The sequence below is a fragment of the Sorex fumeus genome, unplaced genomic scaffold, assembly GCF_029834395.1.
Source record: "Sorex fumeus unplaced genomic scaffold, SorFum_2.1 ptg000045l, whole genome shotgun sequence".
Classification (NCBI taxonomy): Eukaryota; Metazoa; Chordata; class Mammalia; order Eulipotyphla; family Soricidae; genus Sorex; species Sorex fumeus.
In genome coordinates this window covers 20,196,711-20,220,096 of record NW_026606102.1, presented here as the reverse complement: position 1 = coordinate 20,220,096, position 23,386 = coordinate 20,196,711, and the positions used below count along the sequence as shown (strand labels likewise).

General features: G+C 44.0%; 1 protein-coding gene across 3 annotated transcripts in view; it reads right to left on the bottom strand.

The window, feature by feature from the left end:
- Positions 1-23,386, bottom strand: part of EFCAB14 (EF-hand calcium binding domain 14) — a 43,558-nt gene that overhangs the window by 10,679 nt on the left and 9,493 nt on the right. For 2 of the 3 annotated variants that reach the window (XM_056122327.1, XM_056122326.1), the window contains exons 3-6: positions 20,969-21,114; positions 13,463-13,561; positions 8,586-8,696; positions 2,812-3,003 (exon numbers count right to left, since the gene is read on the bottom strand). In XM_056122327.1, the coding sequence (XP_055978302.1) occupies positions 2,812-3,003; positions 8,586-8,696; positions 13,463-13,561; positions 20,969-21,114 (548 nt within the window). The remainder of the gene's footprint in view (positions 1-2,811; positions 3,004-8,585; positions 8,697-13,462; positions 13,562-20,968; positions 21,115-23,386) is intronic. The other variant, XM_056122328.1, reaches the window with a different exon arrangement.

Below are 23,386 nucleotides of genomic sequence, written 5' to 3'. Positions count from 1 at the left end.
TCTTTTGCCACTCAGTCATCTTTCTGACTTTTACTTTGGCTTAGTTCAGGTCTCTTAGTACACCTCGGAATCACAAAGAAGCTGCTAATTTTCCTGTATTGTTAGAGTACAACACAGACTGTCCTATCTTGATAATAAGCCTGGGAAGAGAAGGGGGAAAGGACAAGGTTAAGGGAACTGGTCGAGACATAAATGAAAGGTACTGAGGATAACACCTGAAAGAACGATTCTTAAATTAGTCATCTATCCCCCGCTCTGATTTGGGGCCACACTCAGCACTGCTGGGGACTGAGCGGGGTCAGTAACATGTAAGCAAGTGCCATAACCCCTGTATTATCTCTCTGACCCAGTTATACATCTTTTTCTGGTTCTGTGACTTTGTTGCCCATCATTAAAATAGGCAACTTAATGTCTTAGCCTAAGTCACTTCCTCAGGAAAGCCTTTCTGTTCACTGTTAATACTCTCCTGCCTCACAATTCTCCATTGTGAAACTCATCATTCATGATTAATTATCTGCTCAATAATGATGGTCATTTCTGACCGACAACTTTGGACACTGTCAGAACAGGCGTCAGGCGTTCACCCTGGTCACTGTGTTTGCCCCAAGGCCTACCAAAGTGCTGGCAAAGGTCACGTATTTAAGAAATCATCCAATTGTTCACTGTAATGGGGCTGGAGCGATAGCACAGCAGGTGGGGCATTTGCCTCGCACGTGGATGACCCGGGTTCGATTCCTCCACCCCTCTTGGAGAGCCCGGCAAGCTACCGAGAGTTTCGCTCACACGGCAAAGCCTGGCAAGCTTCCCGTGATGTATTCAATATGCCAGGGACGACAGTAACAACAAGTCTCAGAATTTGTTGTGAGACGTTACTGGTGCCCGCTCGAGCAAATCGATGAACAATGGGAGGACAGTGCTATACTGCCAATTGTTCACTAATATATTAATTTAGTCATTCGTCTTGAAGTTTCAGCAGAGACCAAAGTGCTCCTCTGGAGAATTAAGCAATTAGCTCCTAAGTACAAAGATGGCAAACATCTCTTATTTCCATTTTGGGTTTTCACTGTCTCTGTTCCGGTGGTCACCTAATACAAAGACTCCTTCCAGGAAGGCAACTTTAAAGTCAAGAAGACAAAAGGGGAAGATTAAAGGCAAACTTAAAACTTAAACAACAACGACCAGAACAGTTTCAACAGAAGTACCACTACGAGTCTGAGAGGGAGAAAGGCCGCAGAAGTCAAAGTTAAATAAGACCAAACTTGTGAGTCTGGCTATTTTAATCATAAACATTAAAACTCTGAAATAGGAAAGACAAGAAAGCTTTTGAATTTTTTCCTAGAACTTAGGCATAATGTTGCTGGAAGAGGGCAGGACAGATGGGTATTATTAATGATTTCCTCTATCTGGTGTAAAATAAAGTGAGGAGGGGTGGGGCTGTGAGGGTGGTAAGTTTTCACAATCAGCCCCGAGCACCTTTAAGGCATTGTGTACATCAAATCACCCCAAATTCCTGGCCTCCACTTAGCTGAGTTCAAAAGGGATTTTAAATATCAGGCTCCTTTAATCTTCACAGCTTTGTAGTAAATTACACACCCCAGTCGGAGGGAAGCAGGTCTTCTTACTTCTCCCTCAAAGCCAAGTCCAGGCAACTTGCCAAGGCCCCTCGGCGGCACAGCCAGTTCAAACACTGCTTTCGATGTGCCAGAGTTTCACATTGCTGGGTGCTTGCTTCCAACCGTGGTGCTAACTTGAACTTACGGCACAACTTCCTGTGTTTGATTCCATCTTTTCACAGACACAGACACATGCCTGTGTCTTTCGTCTATGGCATCGCTGAAGGTGGGACTTGCAGCTACCAAAAAATAACCCACACGAATCCCAGCACAATGTGTACGGGAGAGGCAACAAACGAAACAAAAAATCCTCTGACTTTATTCATGACCCAACAACGCTAACCACCCAGGAACGTGCCGGCATCCCAAACTTTGGTGTGGCCAACGCAGAAGGAGGGGTGCACTTACTGACAATCCCCGGGCCAAACAGCTGCTGGCTCCACCTGCTTCAGTCAAGGCGCCCCTTGTGTGCAGGAGCAGCAGTGAGGGGAAAACCAAGCTCAGGCTTACGGAAATGGCAACCTGCTTCTTCAGTTATTTGTCATCATCGTCGATTCCAGCCCTGACAACTTTAATAAGGGGGCTGGGGACAGAGCTCTGGAGAGGAGCACGCACTTCACATATATGAGGGCCTTGGCAGCAGGAGTGAGGAAAAGACCTCTCGGAAATCCGTACCACAGCTTCCCTACCAGATGGGTCCCTGGTAACAGGAAGAGACTTGTCATATCCTGCCAACCACTGGGCCAGGCTTGGCAAGCGAATGAATGTCCTTCCACGGTCCTTTTCCAAATCGGACTACCAGTGCCCATGCTGTTCACTTCACAGAACTAGTCACATTGTCACACTGTCCTCCCGTTGTTCATCGGTTTTCTTGAGCGGGCCCAGTAACGTCTCCATTGTGAGACTTCTTGGTACTGTGTTTGGCATACTGAATACTCTTGGTAGCTTGCCAGGCTCTGAGAGGGGCGGAGGAATCGAACCCGGCTTGGCCGGGCTGGCTGCGTGCAAGGCTAACACCCTACCACTGTGCTATCACTCCAGCCCTAGTATAACGATTAAAGGAGACAAGGATTAAGCAAGACACAAATGTGTAGCCTCTCAGTTATGAAAGACTGTCAAAAAAGACTGGAAGGTCATCCATGTACAGACAAAACACACGGCACCACATAACAATCACAAAAGAGCTGAAAAGGTTCACCAGGCTGACGGACAGGTTTGCTTGCTTTTCTACCTTGCTCTTAGCAACCAGATCCTTTTCGATCAAGCTGACTCTCTTGGTAAGATTACTGACCGTCTCATTCTTCCCCTTGAGTTTAAGATCATTCTGTCTCTGATGTCCCACTAGGGTACTGTTTACCTCCTCTAAAGAGTGGTGAAGGTACAGGATATCCTGGAGTGAAAATAAATCAAGTTATGGAATCCAGGTAAGACGTATTTTGGACAAGCAGGCCAGCAGCACTGAACCACTACTATGTGTCAGGTTACTGAAGAAAACGCCCTTTCCAGGTTTGCATCATTGACTGCCTGTCTGCCTTGTTACACTTCTCCCTCCAACTCCCCCCCCCCCCCCCCCCCCCCCCGCCCTCTGCTTACAGGTAACTCCCTCTGGAACTGTTTGGCCTCAGCTGGACAGGCGGGGGAAAGAATGAAGAGAACTACCTACATGATTCACTCTTTGGTCCAGAAAGCTGAGCGCACGGGAATCGATTTCCCAATGTTTATCTCACCTGCTGGCAGGAAAGCTTACTGGGTTATTAACTGAAATGCCCATTAACCTAATTTGTCAGAACAAAACTACCTTAGGAACAATACCAATTACTGAATTGGCTCATGTAGCAAAACCATAACAAGTGGTGCATTATTTAGTACAAGATTCAATTATTTTTATTGACATTCTCTAGTACTAATTGCTACTTAAAAAGGAATGATGACTATAGGTTTCAAAGGGCATTACAGTCAGGACAGAAATTTTTCTTAGTGAAGATTTTCTTTATTCTCTTTAATGTGATCCTAAACTCAATATCCTTGTTCCTCCTCTTGTCTTAAGAAAATTATCATTTGTCCAGGATGCTTTCTAAAGTCCTTAAAAGTTTATGTGGTTCAAAATAGCAATCACTCCGAATTAATCTCCTATCCATCCATCTTTAACTTGCTCAGACTGCTGTTTTTTCCACAATTTCAAGACAATCTGGTTACTACGTATTTTTGAGTGGTGAAAAGGAATTTACTTCACTGACTGACATTCAAGGATCCAAAAAACAAGGCAGTATGCCAAAGAGGCAACAGAAAAGCATTTGGATCCTGAAGATAACAACACACATCCCTCCCTATCCTGCTCTCAGGCAGGCAAATAAACACATGACACACTTGCCCAGGCATCACGACACTGAGCCCGAACAACTCAGACTGCAGCAGACTGCAATGTGTCCTAGGGAGTTAAGCAGAGACAAAAAGTACCTGCTTCATGCTTTCCCTGTGGGTTTTACTGTCAAGTTCTAATGTAGCTGAAGCTGATTGAAAGAAAGGTCTGGTTTCTTCCACCGGTCTCCATCAAGAAGTGTTGGTTCTGGTAATACGAATCCAGGTAGGAATAGGTGATGATGACTTGGTCTACTCAGCCATCTGGGATGGTCCCAGAACAGTCCATCCTCTCCCAGCAGTGACCACTGATTAATCAACAAGTATTTCTCAGAAAACATTAGTGTCACAACTCCTGTGCCAGCTCTCAGGGCCCCAGTACTTTTGGGGATGGCTGTCCTAAAGTAGGGCTGGACCGGCAGCACCCAGGCTATCCTGGGACCTGAGAGCTTGCAGTCTCTGAAGGGAATGAAGTGCTAAGAAACCCGCCCTTTACTTCCCCAGTGACTGCACCCTGTATACTTTCAGATCACTGGAATCAACTCAGCCTGAACCTGGCTAATGATATGACTTTCCCAGGGAATCTTGGACATTCAGAGAGTAATCCGTCAGTCATGGGACCACTGGCTTTGTGCACTGAGCACAACAAATAAAAGTGCACGTAATTAGTTTTAACACACACCAAGACTTAGATTTGAGGGCTGTCCTTCCTTTCCCATCTGCATCCTACTGTTCTTAGTATAGACAGGCCACACCTGGCAGTGCTCTGCAGATTCCCTCTGCATGAGTCTTGGGTAGACAATGCAGTGCTGGGGAGTAAGCCCAGGCTCTTTAATGTGGCCCTAAACTCAATATACATCATAGTACGCGCTTTAGCCCTCTGGGCTAGACCTTACACTTTTTTCCTTTTAGCAAAAAACTGTAATCTTTCAGACCCATAACAATGACTTCTTTGGTATAAAGTGTTCCGGCAGGAGGATTACCACTGATAGGCACGGAAATCTAAAAGAAGAAAAACTGTGAGGCTGGGAGATAGCTCAAATGCTGAAGAACAGTGCTGCTGGGTTCTATCACTGGCACTGCATGGTACCCCCGAGCAGTGCTGGGAGTGATCCTTAAGCAACATCTCAGGAGTGTCCCTTGAGCACTGCTGTGGCATGGCTTCAAGACCAAAACCAACAAAGGAGCAGAGGTGGACTCGTGGCTGAGCTCTGAGGTACAGCGTAGGCTTTGCACTAATGAGGCCCCTAGTTAAGCTCTGACACCACAAAACCAAGTGAACAACAAGGCAGGTTTAATTTTAAGAGTATGGAACTGGTGAAATTTGTCTTGAAATATAAAAATCCCAATTTATTTACCATGCTTTCATAATAAATAAAATAAACAAAAAGGCAACAATGAAGAGAAAAGCAATAGTGGCTGGGGTGGTGAGACAGTGTTCATTTGTGCATCTTTGAAACGTCTGACTACCTTGAGAAAATACCTACAGATATTTAAATGATAATGCACAGAAGATTAAAAAAAAACCTGCTGGGTTGGAGATGTTTTTAATCATTATGGATCACAGAGTTATTCAGTGGCAGAAATGAGTGGAGATGTTAGGAACTTTTATGTGCCTTGAAAAGTCCCAATTTCATGTTCACATAACCCATTTTCCCAGCAAGAGAGCAATGGCTGTGCCATCCTAACTTATGCTTCCTAAGTCCTTCTTCATGGAGCTGAGGATCCTCCGATGGCTAATTAAGGTCTCTGAATGACTGCACGTCACTCACAGCATTAATACAAAGCTGGAAGCAATTCCTGAGCATTGCAGGGGTAAGTTTCTGTCTCTGCTACAATTTGCCACATAACAAATCATCCCAACTTTGTGGCGTAAAACAATTCACTATCTCGCATGCACCCAGAGCTGACCAAGCTCAGTACATGCTCAGGTGCTCTATTCTATGGAGAAAGCGGAGATCAAAGATGGCTATGTTTTTTTTTTTTCTTTTTGGGTCACACTCGGCAATGCTCAGGGGTTACTCCTGGTTCATGCACTCAGGAACCACCCCTGGCCGTGCTCAGGAGACCATATGGGATGCTGGGAATTGAACCCGGGTCAGGCCGCGTGCAAGGCAAACACCCTACCCGCTGTGCTATTACTCCAGCCCCAAAGATGGCTATGACTAACTGGGCGCTTGCCCAGAGCTGGGACATGCAAGATGGCTTCTCATCCTCTAAAGTTGTATTTCTCAACCTCTTTCCAACCGTGGCTCCCTTCTGCCCTTGTTTCCTTCCCGTGGGCCACCCAGGTCCCTACCACTTGGCCCCCTCTCATAACGCAGCTCCTCCTTCATGTGATTTCCCCCTGTGGCCCCCTTGGACTACCTTGAAGGCCCATAGGAGACATATGGCTGAAAAACAGTCTGAGAGCAAGGCTTCTTAATTTTTTTCCCACTTACTGCTAGAGAAAATTTTAGACACCATAAGTACATAGGCATATAAGCCGAACATTGTCGTAAAGAAATGAAAACCAAAATTTTTACAAAATGTGATATGATCTACATGGGGTCCTGTAGCTAGGTTCTAAAACGGCATTTCATACACAAAAGAATTTCGGAACCGAGCAGCTCGCTGCAGAGATGCACCAGTCCACTCTCACTGGGCCACTCCAGACAGGAGGCGGTTCTGTCCCTCAGCCTGCCCCTTAGGGATTCCGGCGGCTGCCATCTTCCAGAACCCAGTGAGAAGCACAGGTACACGGGAGCAGTAACAGCAAACGCCAGGCCTCATAGGATAGGGGAGGAGCTGGTCCCTCTTGTCTCCCCGCCCCATGGCACCCGAGATGACGCCCACAAACTGCCCCCGGCTACGATTTAAGCTCCTTAACGACCACGATCCAGAGACACACAGAAGAATCTCAGAACAGAGCAGCTCACTGAAAAGATCTCTCCAGATCCTGTAGCACCGTCCTCCTGTTGTTCACTGATTAGCTCGAGCGGGCACCAGTAACATCTCCATTGTAAGACTTGTTGCTACTGTTTTTGGCATATCAAATGCCCCAGGGGGCGCTTGCCAGGCTCTGCCATGCGGGCTGGATAATCTCAGTAGCTTGCCGGGCTCTCCAAGAGGGACGGAGGAATTAAACCCGGGTCGGCCTCATGTAAGGCAACACCCTACCCTAATTATCTAAAATTTTGGAATTCCAGGAATGCAGACATCTTATGCTATTCATAACAAGCAATACAAAATAGCCTAGCATTACCTTTTCAGTAGGTTTGAGTGGTGGTGGAAAAAAATTCAAATAATAATGGTGGGGCTGGTGTCAAAATATTGAGTAATCAAAGTAGAGCGAGAGTATTGTGGAAATTGTCTCCCACACAGGCAGGGGAAGGGGGGAGATGGGGGTGGATACTGGGGATTTTGGTGGTGGAAAATGCGCACTGGTGAAGGGATGGGTGTTTGATCATTGCATGACTGAAAACTCAAACATGAAAACTTTGTAACAAACAGCATTTCTCAAAGTGGGTTCAAGTGGAAGGGGCGTGCTTTCTTGTTTTTTGTTTTGTTTTGGGGTCATACTCTACGGTGCTCAGGGCTTACTCCTGGCTCTGAGCTCAGGGATCATTCCTGGCAGGCTCAGGGGGCCTGAGCCTGACATACAGGATGCCAGGGATTGAACCAGCTGGCTGTATGCAAGGCAAGGCAAATGCCCCACCTGCTGTACTATTGCTCTGGGCCTTTTTTTCTTCAAGAAGGTAGATCTTCAGGGGAAACATGAGTAATCATTATCACTATTAATTCTGGTAAAGGGGGCAGTAGGCCTACTTAGTTTGGGAATCTCAGCTCTCGAGTTTCTTCTCACGTGGCTTCTCGTCATTCTGGGGTCTAAGCTCTCTGTTCGAATTTCTTGCCCACAAAATGTAAGAAATCATAGCTTGTTGTTTTACGCCAGGATGTTCTGGAAGATTCACTGTACAGCAATAAATAACAGACCCTTCTCTACTTCTCTTTCCTTCCTATTCATTTCCCTTTCTACCCATTTCACTGGATCTGCTCTGGTACATTTTTGCGGGGAGGCCTCCCAAGAATTACTCAGGGTATCCTGGCGCCAATCCTGGCAATACTGAACTAGGCTGATAAGTCAATGCTCGGGCCCTGCGGTGCCAGGGGGCCATCAGGGCAACTCAGTGCTGCAGGGCTCTATGGCGCAGGGACTGACGTTGATCCCTGCGCATAGAAAGCAAGGCCCCGACTGTCGAGCTATCTCCCTGACTCCTACTCTAGCACATTTTCCGACTTTGCTTTTGACTCTATCTTGGTTGCTAGGTTTACAGATTATAGAAAAAAAAAAATCAATAAGCATTGCTTTCTCTTTTTCTCTCCAGGTGTCTTTGGGCCATACCCTGCTATACCTTCAGGGGAACCATGGTGCCAGGGATTGAATCAGGGTAGGCCACATGCAGACAAGCACCTTAACGCCAGTTCTATCTTTTTCTCTGGCCCGCCTTTTAAACATTTTGTTAAAAGGTGCATAGTAGCTTCTAATTGACTAAATGGAAAGTTGGCATCATAACTATTACACATAAAAGGTGGTGAGAGTATGCTTTCTCGAGCAACTGTAGATTTCCTTACCATATCACTCCGCAACAACTCGATGGTTTTCTTGTGTTCATCCACAGTTTTCTGTATTGTCTCCACAGCAAGATGGACACTATTTAAAGTACTGCCAATGGAGGCTACACTCTGAACAGAAAGGAGGAGTAGGTCAGAGGTTTTTTAGTGTCTAAACAATCTTAATAGTTTTATTAGGATATAACTGACATACAACTGCACCTATTCAAAATGAATACCTTGAGACATTTTGACACAGATACACTATGAACCCAATCACCACAATGAAGATAATAAATCATAATCCTCAAACTTTGTGTTCTTTTGTAATACTTTCCTCCCTGTTCCTAGGAAACCAGTGATCCACTTCTTTCTCTCTCTACATATATATACATATATACACACACACACACACACACACACACACACCAACTTGCATTTCCTAGAATTTTATATAAATAGGACCAGTAAATATGTACATTTTTTGGATGGTGTGTGGGAGGAATAGCTTCTTTCACGCCACATTTATTGCATTTCTTTTGAGATTCGTTTCATGTGGTCGCTATGCGACATATATTGTTGAGTAGCATTCCATAGTACAAACAATAGCAAAATTGATCTATTCACCTGATGGGCGCTCAGGTTATTTTTCAGTGTTTGACTGCTGAATGCAAAACTGTAACAGCGTTCCTATGTAGGTCTTTATCTGAGCATCTTTATGGTTTCATCTTCACAATGCCTAGAAAATCGATGGTTGATCCCATGCATAATTTTTCTGTTTTCCTTTTGGGTCAATTTGGCGATGCTCAGGCGTTAGTAACTCCTGGCTCTGCACTCAGAATTACTCCTGGCAGTGCTCAGGAGACCATATGGAACGCTGGGAATCAAACCCAGGTTGGCTACGTAGAAGGCAAACGTCCTACCTGCTGTACTATTGCTCTGGCCCCGCTTAACATTTCTTAAAAACTGTCAAACTATGGGCATATAAAATTCCCACAACAGTATATAAAAGCGTACAGCGTTCCAATTTCTCCATGCGTGCACCAGTATCTTGTCTTTTTCAATTCTGGCCATTCTCATGACTCTGTGGCTTTACTTTGCGTTCAACACAGACTTACAACAGCAAACCATGAATCGCATGTAGCTTATCTTGGCACGATAGGAAACTTACAGAAAACAAGCAACGGTCCAAATTTAAAGGACTCTTTTTACAGGAAAAGGAAACTTTTTCTAGCAAAGAGACACACCAATTCAGTCATCTGGTTCCACAGATGACTCTCTCCCACAAACTTGCTGCTCAGACAGGCAGACTGCCAGAACTAACACTGTTGACTACTGTGTCAGCAGCAAATGACAATATTTGAGTGGAACCATTTTGAGGCTTTGGGAAACCCAAACTGAAGAGCAGGAAATCCTATTTGGTAGCATTTGTTCCCTCACTTTTGATCCTGTCAGCAAATACTATGTAAAGTACGCATGGTAGCTTATTTTGCTTCATTCTGTCTAAAGAGCCGCCCTAGACCCCCAAATCATTAAGAAAGTCTCTTTCTTTTGGGTTTTTGGGTCATACCTGGTGACACTCAGGGGCTACTCTTGATTCTGCACCAGGAAACCACGTAGTGCTCGGGAACGGAACTAGGGTGAGCTGCATGTGAGGAAAGTGCCTAACCCCTGTTAAGCTGAAGAAGGCCTAGACCTTTTCTTACAGACTTGGTGGTATGATCCAGAAAGCTCTCTTATAAAAAGGCCTATTCTGGAGCTGGAGAGACAGTGAACAGTCGGAGTGCATGTCCTCCATGCAGACCTAGGTTCACTCTCTGGTACCACATGGTCTCCTAAGCACCACAGGGAGCATAGGAGGGAGCATGCTCCCACTTCACCCCTTTCCCTCACACTTGCCCCACCCCTCCAGGAAACATCCTCCAGAAGAGGGTGTTGGAGTTTTAGTAAGAGACACTATCACGGCCGCTGGAACGATAGCACAGCGGGTAGGGCGTTTGCCTTGCACGCGGCCAACCCAGGTTTGATTCCTCCATCCCTCTTGGAGAGCCCGGCAAGCTACCCTGTGGCGCATTCGGTATGCCAAAAACAGTAACGACATGTCTCACAATGGAGATGTTACTAGTGTCCACTCAAGTTAATAGATGAACAACGGGAGGACAGTGCTACAGTGCTATTATCATGGCAAGAAAGAGAAGAGAGCTAGTACAGCAAATACGGTTCTTGTCTTGCACATGGCTGACCCAGATTTAATCCCTGGTACTACACACAATTCCCCAAACCCTGACAGGAGTGATCCCTAAGCACAGATCCAGAAGTAAGCACCGGCAGTACAGGGTGTGGCTAGATAACCAAACACAAAACAAGAATAAAAAATGAGAGAGAGAGAAATACTGACAATTCTATAGTGTCACATAAGTACATTTAATCAAGGTCCTCCTCCTTATACTGTATCCAGAATCCAAAGAAAACAAGAAATGACATTTCTAACATTTACATGGGATACACTGGAGTCAGGGACTTGAGAGGATCACTTCAAACTGTAACGAAAGCAGTGTCTGACACTGATAGATGCACAGATTTGCAAAGACTCAATGGGTGGAAGTGGCTAAGCTGAGATGTGATCTATGCGAACTCTGTTGTTACAGAGGCTGCAGGCATTCAAAGACACCTACTGTTTGAGAACCCTCACTGGCTGGACGCATGAGCCCACTGGGATGGAAGAAGAGAGTAAGCTCTTGTTTAAGATGTTTGTTTAAAGGAAGCAGCTGACAGAGGCATGTGAACTCTAGAGTAAAATCCTGAAACCAGCATTTTGAACAACTGCAAAAGTGCCTGGTACATACTGGAAGGCTCTCTATAATGCTTTTATCCCTTAAAAAAATGTTTTTTTTCAGACCATACTTCTGGGAGTGCTTAGGGACAACTCTGAGCAGTGCAAGAGGACTACGTAGCACTAGGGACCGAGTTTGGGCTCCCTGCATGCAAAGTACACCTTCACCCCTTTCAACTCTCTCCAGCCCTCCACAAATGGTTACCAAATTAACAAACATAAACAGTATCTTTGCCCAGTGAAAAGGAAAAGAATGGCTTCTGAAGTAAGAGGTACAAAGGCTTTATCTCCAGCTGACTTGGCTGTTGGGAACAGCAGCAAGATGATTTGTTTCATCAAAGTTGTCCCTTTCGGGGGGTGGGGGGAAGACACTGTATTGTACAAATGGCGAACACTATGTTTTTCTTAGGGCTTCGATATTTCCTATTTCTTTATGAAAATAACTGATATTTGTACTGCCTAATATTATCAAATCAAGATTACTGTCACACAGTCTATTTTTAAAAGTGAAAGATCCTAGACTCTAGTATTTGGGGTTGCCCTGTCCAGGATTCCTTCACCTATTTCCTGGGGCTTTAACTAACATTGCTTGTGTTCTTAGTAGGCACTTTTTTGGGGGGAGCTGGGAGGATTCACCCGGCAGTGCACAGTGTTTACTCTTGGCTATGCGCTTGGGGATCTTGCCCCGGGGACCACATGGAGTTCTGGGGATCGAACCAAAGTTGGCTAAGAGCAAGGCAAGTGCCTTACCACCTGTACAATCTCTCTGGCCTCAAAGTAAGGGCCTTTCTTCTTCCTTCCTCTCTCCACTTTCCTTATACAGTTTGCTCAAGACCCCCGAGTATGTCATTTGGCTGATCACTGTCTTTTGCTCTAGTGCTCAGAGAACCTTTTACCCTATAAAAGATCAAATTATTTTCCAAAGCGAACTTTACCAATTTATACTGTTACAGGAGTTTAAAGGTGTCTTCTGTTTCGTATCCTTGACAACATTTCTCATTTCCTCAATATTTATATTTCCCCAAACTTTTGTTTTTATTTCAATTTTTTTTGTTTACTTTTGTTTTGGGGACACATCCAGCTGTTTTCAGGGCTTGCGTCTGGTTCTCTGATCAGGGATCACTCCTGGTGATGCTCAGGGGACCATTCGGTGGTGCTGGGGCTTAAACCTGGGACTGTTGCATGCGAGGCAAGCAAGTATCTCTCTGGTGTCCCAAAATGTCGAAGATTTTTTTCCTCTATTTTTTTTTGGGGGGGGGAGTAAGGGTGGGGGGCGCACACCCCCAATGGTGCTTGGGGCTTACTCCTAGTTCTGTGCTCAGAGGACCACATAGGGTGGAGAGTGAACCAAGATTAGCTGTGGACAAGGGGATCACTTTAACCCCTGAACTAACTCTTTGGCCCCAAATCTCCTTTTTTGGGGGGTAGGGGGTGAGGGACACCCAGCTGTGCTCAGGACTTACCTCTGGCTCTGTACTCAGGAATCACGCATGGCAGGAGTTGCTGGATCATATAGAGAACCAGAAACCGAACTCGGATCAGCCGTGCACAAGACAAACACCCTATCCACTGTTCTACTGCTCTGCTCTCCCCCCGCGCTCCCCCGTCTTCTTATTCATGAAAAGTATAAGCAATTTACAGTAACTCTTATGTATAACTGGTCTGCCTCAATGAAAGCACTGTGGATGATGAGTTGAAAAAGCCGGCGATGAAAAGCAAATCGATACACATTACAAGTCAGGTCAGAGTAGGGACTTAAGGAGACAAATAAATTAAAGGCCTAACCAGACCGAAACGGAGATGCTCTGATTTCTTTAGAACAATGGTTTTCAATCAGCAGACCATGGATTGGTGTTGGTCTACAAAAATGTATGCCTCTTAACACATGGCATTCTTGGATTACTGAAGTGGCGACAATTACTTTTTCAGAGACCTATGGTTGAAAAGCAATGCTTTAAAAAATATAGTAATCTACCCTCTACTACAGTAGTTTATTTCAACTACCTTCTATACTAGAATTACAACAGCAGGGTACTCTCAGTGCCAATACATAGATAGTACTCACCTTCTGAAGTCCCTCCACGGTGGCGGGCAGGTTAATTAAGTCTGAAGCTGATTTAACATTGGCTTTGAGGTGGTTTACCAAAGAAGTTAACAGAGAGACCTGAAAGGAAAAGAGAAACAGTGGAAATGGAATTTGTAGAGTGTTTTATTCCCTTTTGAAGATATCAAGTGATTGAATTTTATGAATTTCTGTGACTCAGACATTATGCCTGTAAGCTCACAGGAGCAGAGGAACCTTGGATAGACGAGCACTGGGAGGCAGCAACCATAACCCTTTTCTTTCCCTGTTCAATTTTAACATTAGTGCCAAAGAGGGAAAGGCAGGTATTATTCTCTACCTTACTTCTGGCAGCTTCCAGATCCAAAAATCTTAAATCATCCCAAAGATGCAGTGATTATAACACAATCCTTCAACAATTGGACAGGAAGAAAGTTAATGATCAAGGACCCCCGCAAGATTTCATTTTGATAAAAAATAACATCTTATTTGCTGAACTTTTTGTTCCTGCCCATGTGGGAACATAGATCATAAAGTAAATGCCCATCACCACAAAATAGAGTCTACCAGAACTGTATCCAGAAAACTTGAACAGCACTTTCAACTACTTAGGGATTTAGTTTAGGTTTAACAATGTGATTAATATTTCAAACTCAATAGCTCAACCAAAGTACTACTTCGTACCCTGAAGGGGCTCAATAAAATACCCACTGACTCTCTGACTGATGCAATGAATGTATTAAAATAGGAAATGAATCAAAATAAAATCTGCTTCCCCTTTTGTTGTTTAGGGATAGAATTCTAAATAGCTGGACTTTTATCTTGAACAGAGACGGGGGGAACCTGAGTAATACTCAATTTCTAGTTACAGATTATATTCTAATAACCCTGTAGTGCAGCTCAAAACATTTCCTGACTCTTAGGTCCAAACTGCTTTCAGCTCAAACCTGTAAGATGAGGGCACAGATCTATCAGTAAAATTATACTCAGGGAGGCCTCACAGAGTAATCACGAAAGTTTCTGGACCCTTGTTAAATGCCTGATGCTGTGGCCGGCACTAGGCCGACTTAAAGGTAAAGTACACCCCAAACCTCTACTATTTCCTTCAACAAGTGTTAGCATCTTCCTTGGGCCTTAGGAACTGCTCTAAACATTATGGAGACAGAGGCGAATAAAACCACAGGTTGAATGCTCATGGATATAAATTCTAAAAGAAGGTGACAGAAAACTAAATCAGGCACTGATGTTTTATGCATACAATTTAAATTGACCTCCCAAAATCACAGGCAGAGCAGGAAGGCTAATGAGGAACTAACAACCTTTCCCTTTTAGGAGAAACATAAATGTTCAGGTGCTTGGAAATATATATTCAAGTGTTTGAGATAATTTTTTTTCATTCATTCATTACTCCAGTAACAAAAGAGTCTATTATTTGTTAAACCCTGATATATATCTCTGACATAGTAAAAAGGCGTTAAGGTGCTTGTCTTGCATACGGCTGTCCTGGGTTTGATCCCTGGTATCACATATGGTGCCTGAGCACAACCAGGAGTTATCCTTGAGCACAGAACCAGCAACAAACCCTGAACAATAACATAATGTGACCCCAACACATGTTCACCCACCCCGACAAGTCCCCACAAAGAGACCAGTCACTGGCAAGACAACAGAAAATTTTCCAAGGATGGGTGGGGTGACTGACTTTGTTGGCTGACCCTTTTTCTATTATTTTGACTGGGAGTTTGAAGACTATTTAATATCCTCAATCAGAAGGTTCTAGGACAGGATTCCTCCCCCAGGTCTATTTTACTTCACATCCCAAAATAACCGCTCAAGACCAGATTGATGGTCACAAGTGTGGTTACTCCAAATGCCTTATGAATCGTATTACTAATTTCTGGCATTTTATGTTAATCAGAAGTGTTCTGATGCCTCGGCAGGCCCCATGAACAGCCAGTCAGCCAGGCAGCACCTACCATTCATCCCAGATAGAGGAGCAGCAGAAGCCAGTGCGAGTGAAATAAGGCCAAGTTCCGTTCCACTCTCCCCATGATTCAGGGCGTATGAGCTGCCTTACTGAAACAGTATGTTCTGCAGAGGTGACCTGGAACTGATTAGTAACTCTCCAATTATCAAACATCATTTAGAACTTTTTACTTACTTAACCCTAGGCACCTGTGTAAAGGATCGGTACGAAGCTATATTCTCATGAACTGCAAAGCCTCAGGAGTCCTTCCTCTCTGGAGACTTTCAAACTCTATACAACCATATCCTTACACATACCTGTGATAAAGTTAATTTATTTTGGTTTTTGGGCCACACCCAGCAGTGCTCAAGGATCATTCCTGGTGGTGCCTGGGAATATCATATACAATGAGTGGTTGGCTGCACGCAAGGCAAATACTTTACCCCTGCTGTACCATCTCTCCAGCCCAGATCAAGTTCAATTTCCAAATCAGAAACAGTCAGATATTGACAAGTGATAAAACAGAACTATAAATCACAACAGGATGCCATAGTGAAAAATAGGTAGCTGTGTTTCTTCTTCCTCAAAATATCCTCTTGCATGCAGTATTTCTGGAAGGTGGGAATGTGGCTGACAATGAACAGGAACCACAGGAGGCAGAACTGAGAGCAGGAGGGACTTACTGCATTTGTCTTTCACTTTTCCTCACCTCAGTGCTACGATAACAAAATCTGTGTGAATTAGAGGAAAGCTGTGTACATGGCGGGAGAGCTGCAATTAGGACTTCTCCCATCACTGTCTCCAGGGCTATTCTGGGTCTCTGACAGACACAGTCTAGAATGACAGACTGGTTTTAAGCAATACAAAACTTAAAGGTCTCTTTCAAAAATCATATATCAAAGTTCAAAGAATCAAGTAGAAACCATTAAGAAAAAACCACATTCTAATCAAAAGATGAGTCAGGAGCTTTATGTATACTACATGACTTTTCATCAGCAAAATAAAAAAAAAGCTACTGTAGACCATTTGCTAATTAGGCCACTTTATACTATAAAGTGTAATATACTGCTTTTAAGTTGTGGGGTTGAAATTGAATGTTTTTTTTTTCTTTTTGGGTCACACCCAGCGATGCACAGGGGTTACTCCTGGCTCATGAACTCAGGAATTGCTCCTGGCGGTGCTCAGGGGACCATATGGGATGCTGGGAATCAAACCCGGGTTGGCCACGTGCAAGGAAAACGCCCTACCCGCTGCGCTATCGCTCCAGCCCCAGAAATTGAATGTTCTTTAAACAGTAAGTTAAAGAGGTACTAAACAGTTGATCACTGATGAGTGAGTACAGGCCTCACAAGAACATAAGAAAACAGATGTACAGGACCCGAGTCTTCCTTTGGTGCTGGTCAGGGAACCTGGGCTTCAGATACATGAATCATGTACTTCATGACTGAGCAGCATTTTTGGCTCAAATAGAATATTTTTGTTTTGTTTTTGGGCCACACCTGGCAATGTTCAGGGATTACGCCCTGGCTCTGCACTCAATAATCACTCATTTGTTTACTTATTTGGGCTGGAGTGATAGCACAGCAGGTAGGGTGTTTGCCTTGCACACGGGCGGCTGACCCGGCTGACTCAGGTTTGATTCCTCCGCCCCTCTCGGAGAGCCCGGCAAGATACTGAGAGTATCTCGTTTGCATCGCAAAGCCTGGCAAGCTCCCTGTGACGTATTCGATATGCCAAACACAGTAACAAGTGTCACTATGGAGACGTTATTGGGCCCGCTCAAATAAATCGATGAACAACGAGAGGACAGTGACAGTTTACTTATTTATTTTGGTTTTTGGGTCAGACCCACCAGCACTCAGGGGCTGCTCCTGGCTCTGTGCTCAGGGGACACTGCTGGCTGTGCTTGAAACTATATGTGGTGACAGGGATCAAACTTGGCAAGGCAAGTGCTTTAACCTCTATACTTTCTGTTCTGATTCTTTTTTCCCCCCTTAGAAAAGGACCCTCAGACATGTAGAGCATCCATCCAGTGGTGGTTGCACAAAGCAGCCCCCAAAGAGAAAACCGTCAACTTGATTGTTATCATCACTGTTGGCATCATTAACACCACCAAGCTTAAAGCAACTTTCTAGAGTAATTAGAGGCATACGTAAGTAACTATCTAACTATCACATAAAGTAACTGGACCAAGTACAAAAAGTGACAGTGAGAATGTACCATAAGAGGGTACTTGGGGCCCCCAGACAGTTTTGCTGACAGAGTCTTACTTTTGCATCTTTCCACCATACTTCAGCTATCACCAAGGACATTCTTTGAACCTGCCATATTTTTCATTCCTTTATGCTTTTGCACAGTCAATCCTCATTATTATAGTACTTATGTTCCAGAAAGTCAGAAACACTGAATTAGTGAATACTGAAACAGTGCCAAGGGAACTTCTAGACTGGATTTCTGAGAGTGCTTGGCCATGTTTCTATCACGTAGTACAAAGCATTACCTTGTTTTGTGAATGCTTCTGTTTAAAGACATCTCAGTTAATGCATACGATCGAACCACGCTTGAATGATGCTTCCTTAATAAATATATTTCTCTGTAAGGTCTTCATGTACTTAAGAATACCAGAGAGTTCTTCGGCATTTTATCTGGGGGATACTTTAAGCAGTAAAATCACCAACAAAAAGCACCCCCAAAACATAAGGAACACAGCAGAGTATTTTGCAAAAGGAAATTGTGTTCACAGTTTGAGAGCTTAAGCAAGATAGTGGTATCTTGTTTGACTGCAATTGGGAACCCTTGAGTCAGGTCACCCAAAGTTTCTGTCACCTTACACCTGCCGGTGAATGTCTGCGAACTTCTAGAAGAGGGCAGTTTGAGCTGACAAATTTTAGCGAGTAAGTGAATTTATAAATACGGAAACTACAAATGACACAATCAACTATATTAATGTTTTACCTAGAACACCCTTCTCTCTCTCTGGAGAAATCATCTGGCCAACTTTTATCTGGCTTTAGGGCTCAGCTTCAGAACTTTTTCTGTATCCAAGTCCAGGCCTAATTTTACAACAGCTCATGAAAGATTTACTGAAGAAATGGTCTTTAAAGAGGGGGTAGAAGAATGAATATAAACCTCAGAAATTTTATGAAACAGAAAAGTAAATGATATTTTTACCACTTTTTACAGGCAAAATCTACTCTTAATTTATTTCAAACTCCTGGCCCCCATCCTCTTTCAGGCTGCATTCATTTTAATTCACATTGTGATAGGAACAGTTCTTGTTACATGAGAATATATTTTCTTACTATTTAAGCGAGTTTGGCTTGCTTAAAAAAATTGCCATTAAAAGCATTTTAGTTGATAGAGCTACCCTTTAAGATACTCGAACACATTAAATTTTAATTTTATACCTTTTTTGGTTGAAGGCAAATGTACCTTACTCGAACAGACCATCAGAAATAGCAACATTAATTTTAGAAAATCACTTCAAAAGAAAAAGATGAATTCCCTTAAAGTTCTCATTCCTTCCTTCCCCAAGGCCTCTGGACCGTACTGGCATGGAATTCCTCAGCAATAAGTCAGTACTCTCAGTAGGTCCCACCATCTCCACTGGAGCTAAAATAGACAGGGTCTCTGCTTAATCTGTTTTAAACTGGAAGCCCTTAGGCAGAAGTAAACTTTCCTGCAGTCTTTCCCAGGTTACACCTTGCAATGGAAATACCAGTCTGGTCAAGAATGAGCTAATTTGTTTTGTTTCCAGATTCCTGCCTAAAGAGAATTCAGAAACCAAAGCATGTCCCAAAGATTTGGACACCTGTGTGTTCTCTGATACCACATATGCGTCCCGTCACTGTCTCTTCCCATGTGGATTTATAAAATGTGGAAAACTTACTCCGCCTCCTCCCTTTGCAGGACCTTAACTTCACCCCAGAAAGGCAGAGCGCATCATCGCTCTACCTAGAATCCAGGCTCTGTCCCAGTGAGAGATGCTGATTCCCTCAGTGCTTCACTGTGGTCTACTTTCACATGATGGTGTCTCCAGCTAAACCCATTCATTTGTTCCATGAATAGAGGCAAAATCAGTTCATCCTATCCTCTTTGCAAAATAGGAGTAAATACCTGTTTTTCCCTAACTATGGAAAGTCCAAAGATAAATGAAGCAATGTTAACTAGATCCCACAACTCAATTTTTTCATAATTTAAAAAAAGGAAATAGGGGCCAGAGCAATAGCACAGAGGTAGGACACTTGCCCTGTACAAAGCAGACCTGGGCTCAATCCCTGGCAACCCATGTGGTCCCTTGGGTCCGCCAGGAGTAATTCCTGAGCGCGGAACCAGGAGTAAGCCCTGAGCTCCACCAGGTGTGGCCCAAAACCCCAAAACAAACAAATAAGACAGAACCGCATAGAAAGTAAAATATCACGTGGTGTTACAATATGAAGGGTAACACGACAGCTCAAAGATTGGGAAGCTTTAGAAGTATCAGCAAGTGCTATATTCATGCAGTGCTTCCTGCCATCGGCTAATACAGAACTAACTGAAAGCAGATTCACTCTAAAGAAGAACAATTCTTAGTGCTGATGAGGAGGACACATCTGTTTTTAACACTCTGCAGATGTACCATTTATCATTTGTTTATTTTTAATGAACATACCTTTTAAATACAAAAAAACCAGAACAGGGGCTATAGTTATCCAGTGGTGACATAGCACTTTATTCATATAAGAGACCTAATCAAAGTTCTCTGAAAAAAATTCCTTTTTTTCCTATGGTAGAGTCCCTCTTTTGGAACCAGTAATTACCGAGAACTAGATAATTCAGAACTGGAAAAGTTTCTGCTTTAGCCTTCCTTGCTTGGCCAAGGTGTTTAACTCTGCTTCCTTCTTCTAAACTATTGCAGAACAACAATCATTGGCTGTTGATGGCTTCTACTTTTGTTTCAGAATAGTGTATATCACTACACCCTAAGACTGTGTTGTAAGCTCTATTAAACAAAATAAACTCTCTTATCTAATAAAAAGTCAATCCATTTTTCTTGGTTAAATGGCACTCTTTTATTTGACACCTATGCTGCATCTTAGTAAAAGCTGAATTTCCAACTTTCTCTAAATGACAACTAAATTGTTCTTTTGTAGAAAGGGCTAACACTCTAAATATTTGTTAAATGCATAATTATTGCCTGTTTTACTTAAGTTTAGTATGTTGGAATCACTATGTTACTGTTGTCACCGTCCTCCCGTTGTTCACTGATTTGCTCAAGCGGGCCCAGTAACATCTCCATTTTTTTGAGACTTGTTGCTACTGTGTTTGGCAAATTGAAGATGTCACGGGCTTTGCCATGCAGGCGAGATACTCTCAGTAGCTTGCTGGGCTCTCCTAGAGGGGCAGAAGAATCGAACCTGGCTCGGCGGGGCTGGCTGCACGCAAGGCAAACGCCCTACCGCTGTGCTATCGAAACATCTGAATTTCCTATACCTACAAACATTCTAAGCAACCAAAAGTAGACATTCATAGCTTACGCAGATATAAATTCATACTTTCGTTACCTGCTTATTCATTTCTGTGATGTTTATCCAGACTTTATTCAAGCCCAATTCTCCAGACTCAATCTTCTCAAGTTGTTTTTGTTTGCTGATTAATTCTTCATTAAGCTTGGGAATTTCTTGGAATGAGCTCTTTTGATTAGATTCCACTGAAAGCAAAAATGAGAACCATAAACTGCCATAAATTTCCCCCATGGCTCCAAGATGAAAACATGATACCTTACAAAAGAAAGCTAGATTAATAAAACTTAATTTTGGCAAAATAAGGACTGAATTCATTCCTACCAACTCCTTTTTTTTAATGTGAATGTATACTGAAACTCCATTTTAACTGGGGTTACTTTAATATCTTACTTATTATTATTACTACTAGCAACACAGTTGCTTTTTTATATATACACAAGGGAAGGTACAGGGTCCTTTTATATATACATGTACGGAAGGTACAATAAGAAAACACACACTGTTCAGGTGTACCCACCACCGCCTCCTCAGAACATCCCAGGGTTGAGGACAGGAGAAGGGAACAACTATAAATAGACAATAAGTGGGAGGGTTAATGTTCCATGGGGAAAATCTAGACTGGGGAATACACTGCCCAAAGGACAAGCAACCACTTTAGCTCCGGGGCAAAAAAAAAAAGCAAAAAACCTGACTGCACAAGAGAACAAGAGCCACAATTGAGATGCCAGGCATGACACGCTCATGGCTCATGCAGGTACGAGAGCTGGGGTGAATTGGGGAGATAACTAAAGGGAGAGAGCAGAGCTGACTTCCTTCCCTGTGGCGGGTCCAGGGCGCTTAGTTTACATCGTGGAATCAGTGCTGGATGGAGAACCACAGTAGAGGACACTGTGGGTGAGACAGATGCCATGGGCTGGGTTGAAGGCAATGAGACACGTCCTGGAGTCGACAAAAGAGCATGCAGGCAGCCTTGGACTCGATCTGATTCTCATTCACAGGCAAAATGCTGATGTCCTCAAAGTGGTGCCACATGCCATTGTCCCTGTTGCAGGCAAAGATCGTGTAGTGTCCCTCTTGCAGGCCGCCATAATGGTTGGAAATGGCAATGGCAATACTTTTTTACAGTTCGGGGGATTCCGCTTCTTGGTTTGATGACAAAACTGGAGAACTCCAGGTCCCAAAGAGGAAATTCCACGAGGGTGTCCAGTTTCTCTCAAGACAACGTGGAGTAGGAAAGTGCTCCAGGTGGATAATGAGAGTCTCAGGCAGCATCCACAGGTCTGACTTCTTGGTTGCCAGCTGGTGCTTTTAGCATGAGGGGCAGTACCATGGATTTTCCTTCTCCAGGATCTCAGTGGTGGTGAAAAGCTCGATGCACTCCTGCAGCCACACTGGAGCCTTCTTCAGCACGCAGCCCTCTGCCTCCACCTTGTCACAGTAATGCATCTTTATCTCTGGGTCCCAGATGAGATCAATGTATGGCTGGGACTGAAGGAGACACCATGGGTCTCTTCGTTGTATAGCAAACGGTCGCTGGTCCCATTTGAACGAACGGTTTGCAATGTAAACAGAGGCTTGCACCTTGCCCTCTGGGGCCAGTGAGATGGTCCAGGGGAGCTATCCACAGGGACCCGAATCCCACCTGCAACTCCAATATGGGCCCCGCCTGCTCAAGCCAACCCTCCCGGTAGCTGTTAGTAGGCTTGGGCATGCTGCTCTTGTTCTCCATATCTCTCTCATTCCATCATCCTCATCCTCAGAGCTGGGTCTGGTCATGTGGAGCGAAAGGTGGTATAGCATGATGTGCTACAGGGATTCCTAGGAAAGCTGATCTCGGGCTCTGATACCAGAAGTGGGAGAAGTGGGTGTCTAAGAAGCAGCAGGCCATAACTGGAACTGTGGTAGTCTTCAGACGGGGTGTGCTCCCACAAATAGATGGGAAGCACAATGTCCTCTCTAGAATTCTCAGTGGCAGAAGACCGGCCTGATACCTCACATATGAAGATAACATCCTGGTCCAAGATGCCACTCAGTGACTCCCCTTGCTGATAGATCCTACAGAAGTGGTGACTGAAGACATTAGTCACAATCATCCTTTCTGGAGAAATGCCAGTGTTTGGCAAGAGCCAGTGGGCAAAGTATCATCCTTGTTGCAACCTTCCGTGATGATCAACTGCCCAGTCTTGAGTGCTGCCTCAAGCACTGTGACATGTGTGCTGTGCAACCTCTCAAAAGTTCCTGATCCACAACTTGGTCTCGTGGTAAGGGCTCACTTCAAAGTGCTCTTGAGCTTGGCTCAATACAAGTTCAGTAGGATTGGTGAGACTGAATTGAGCAGTGGATATATTGTGCTGCACAGCAGTAGTTGTACTGGGTATACTTTGACTGTCCGGCTGTTGGGCAGTGCTACAACCTTGTGTTCAATGGGCAGTTGGCTATGCTCTGTACCATACCACT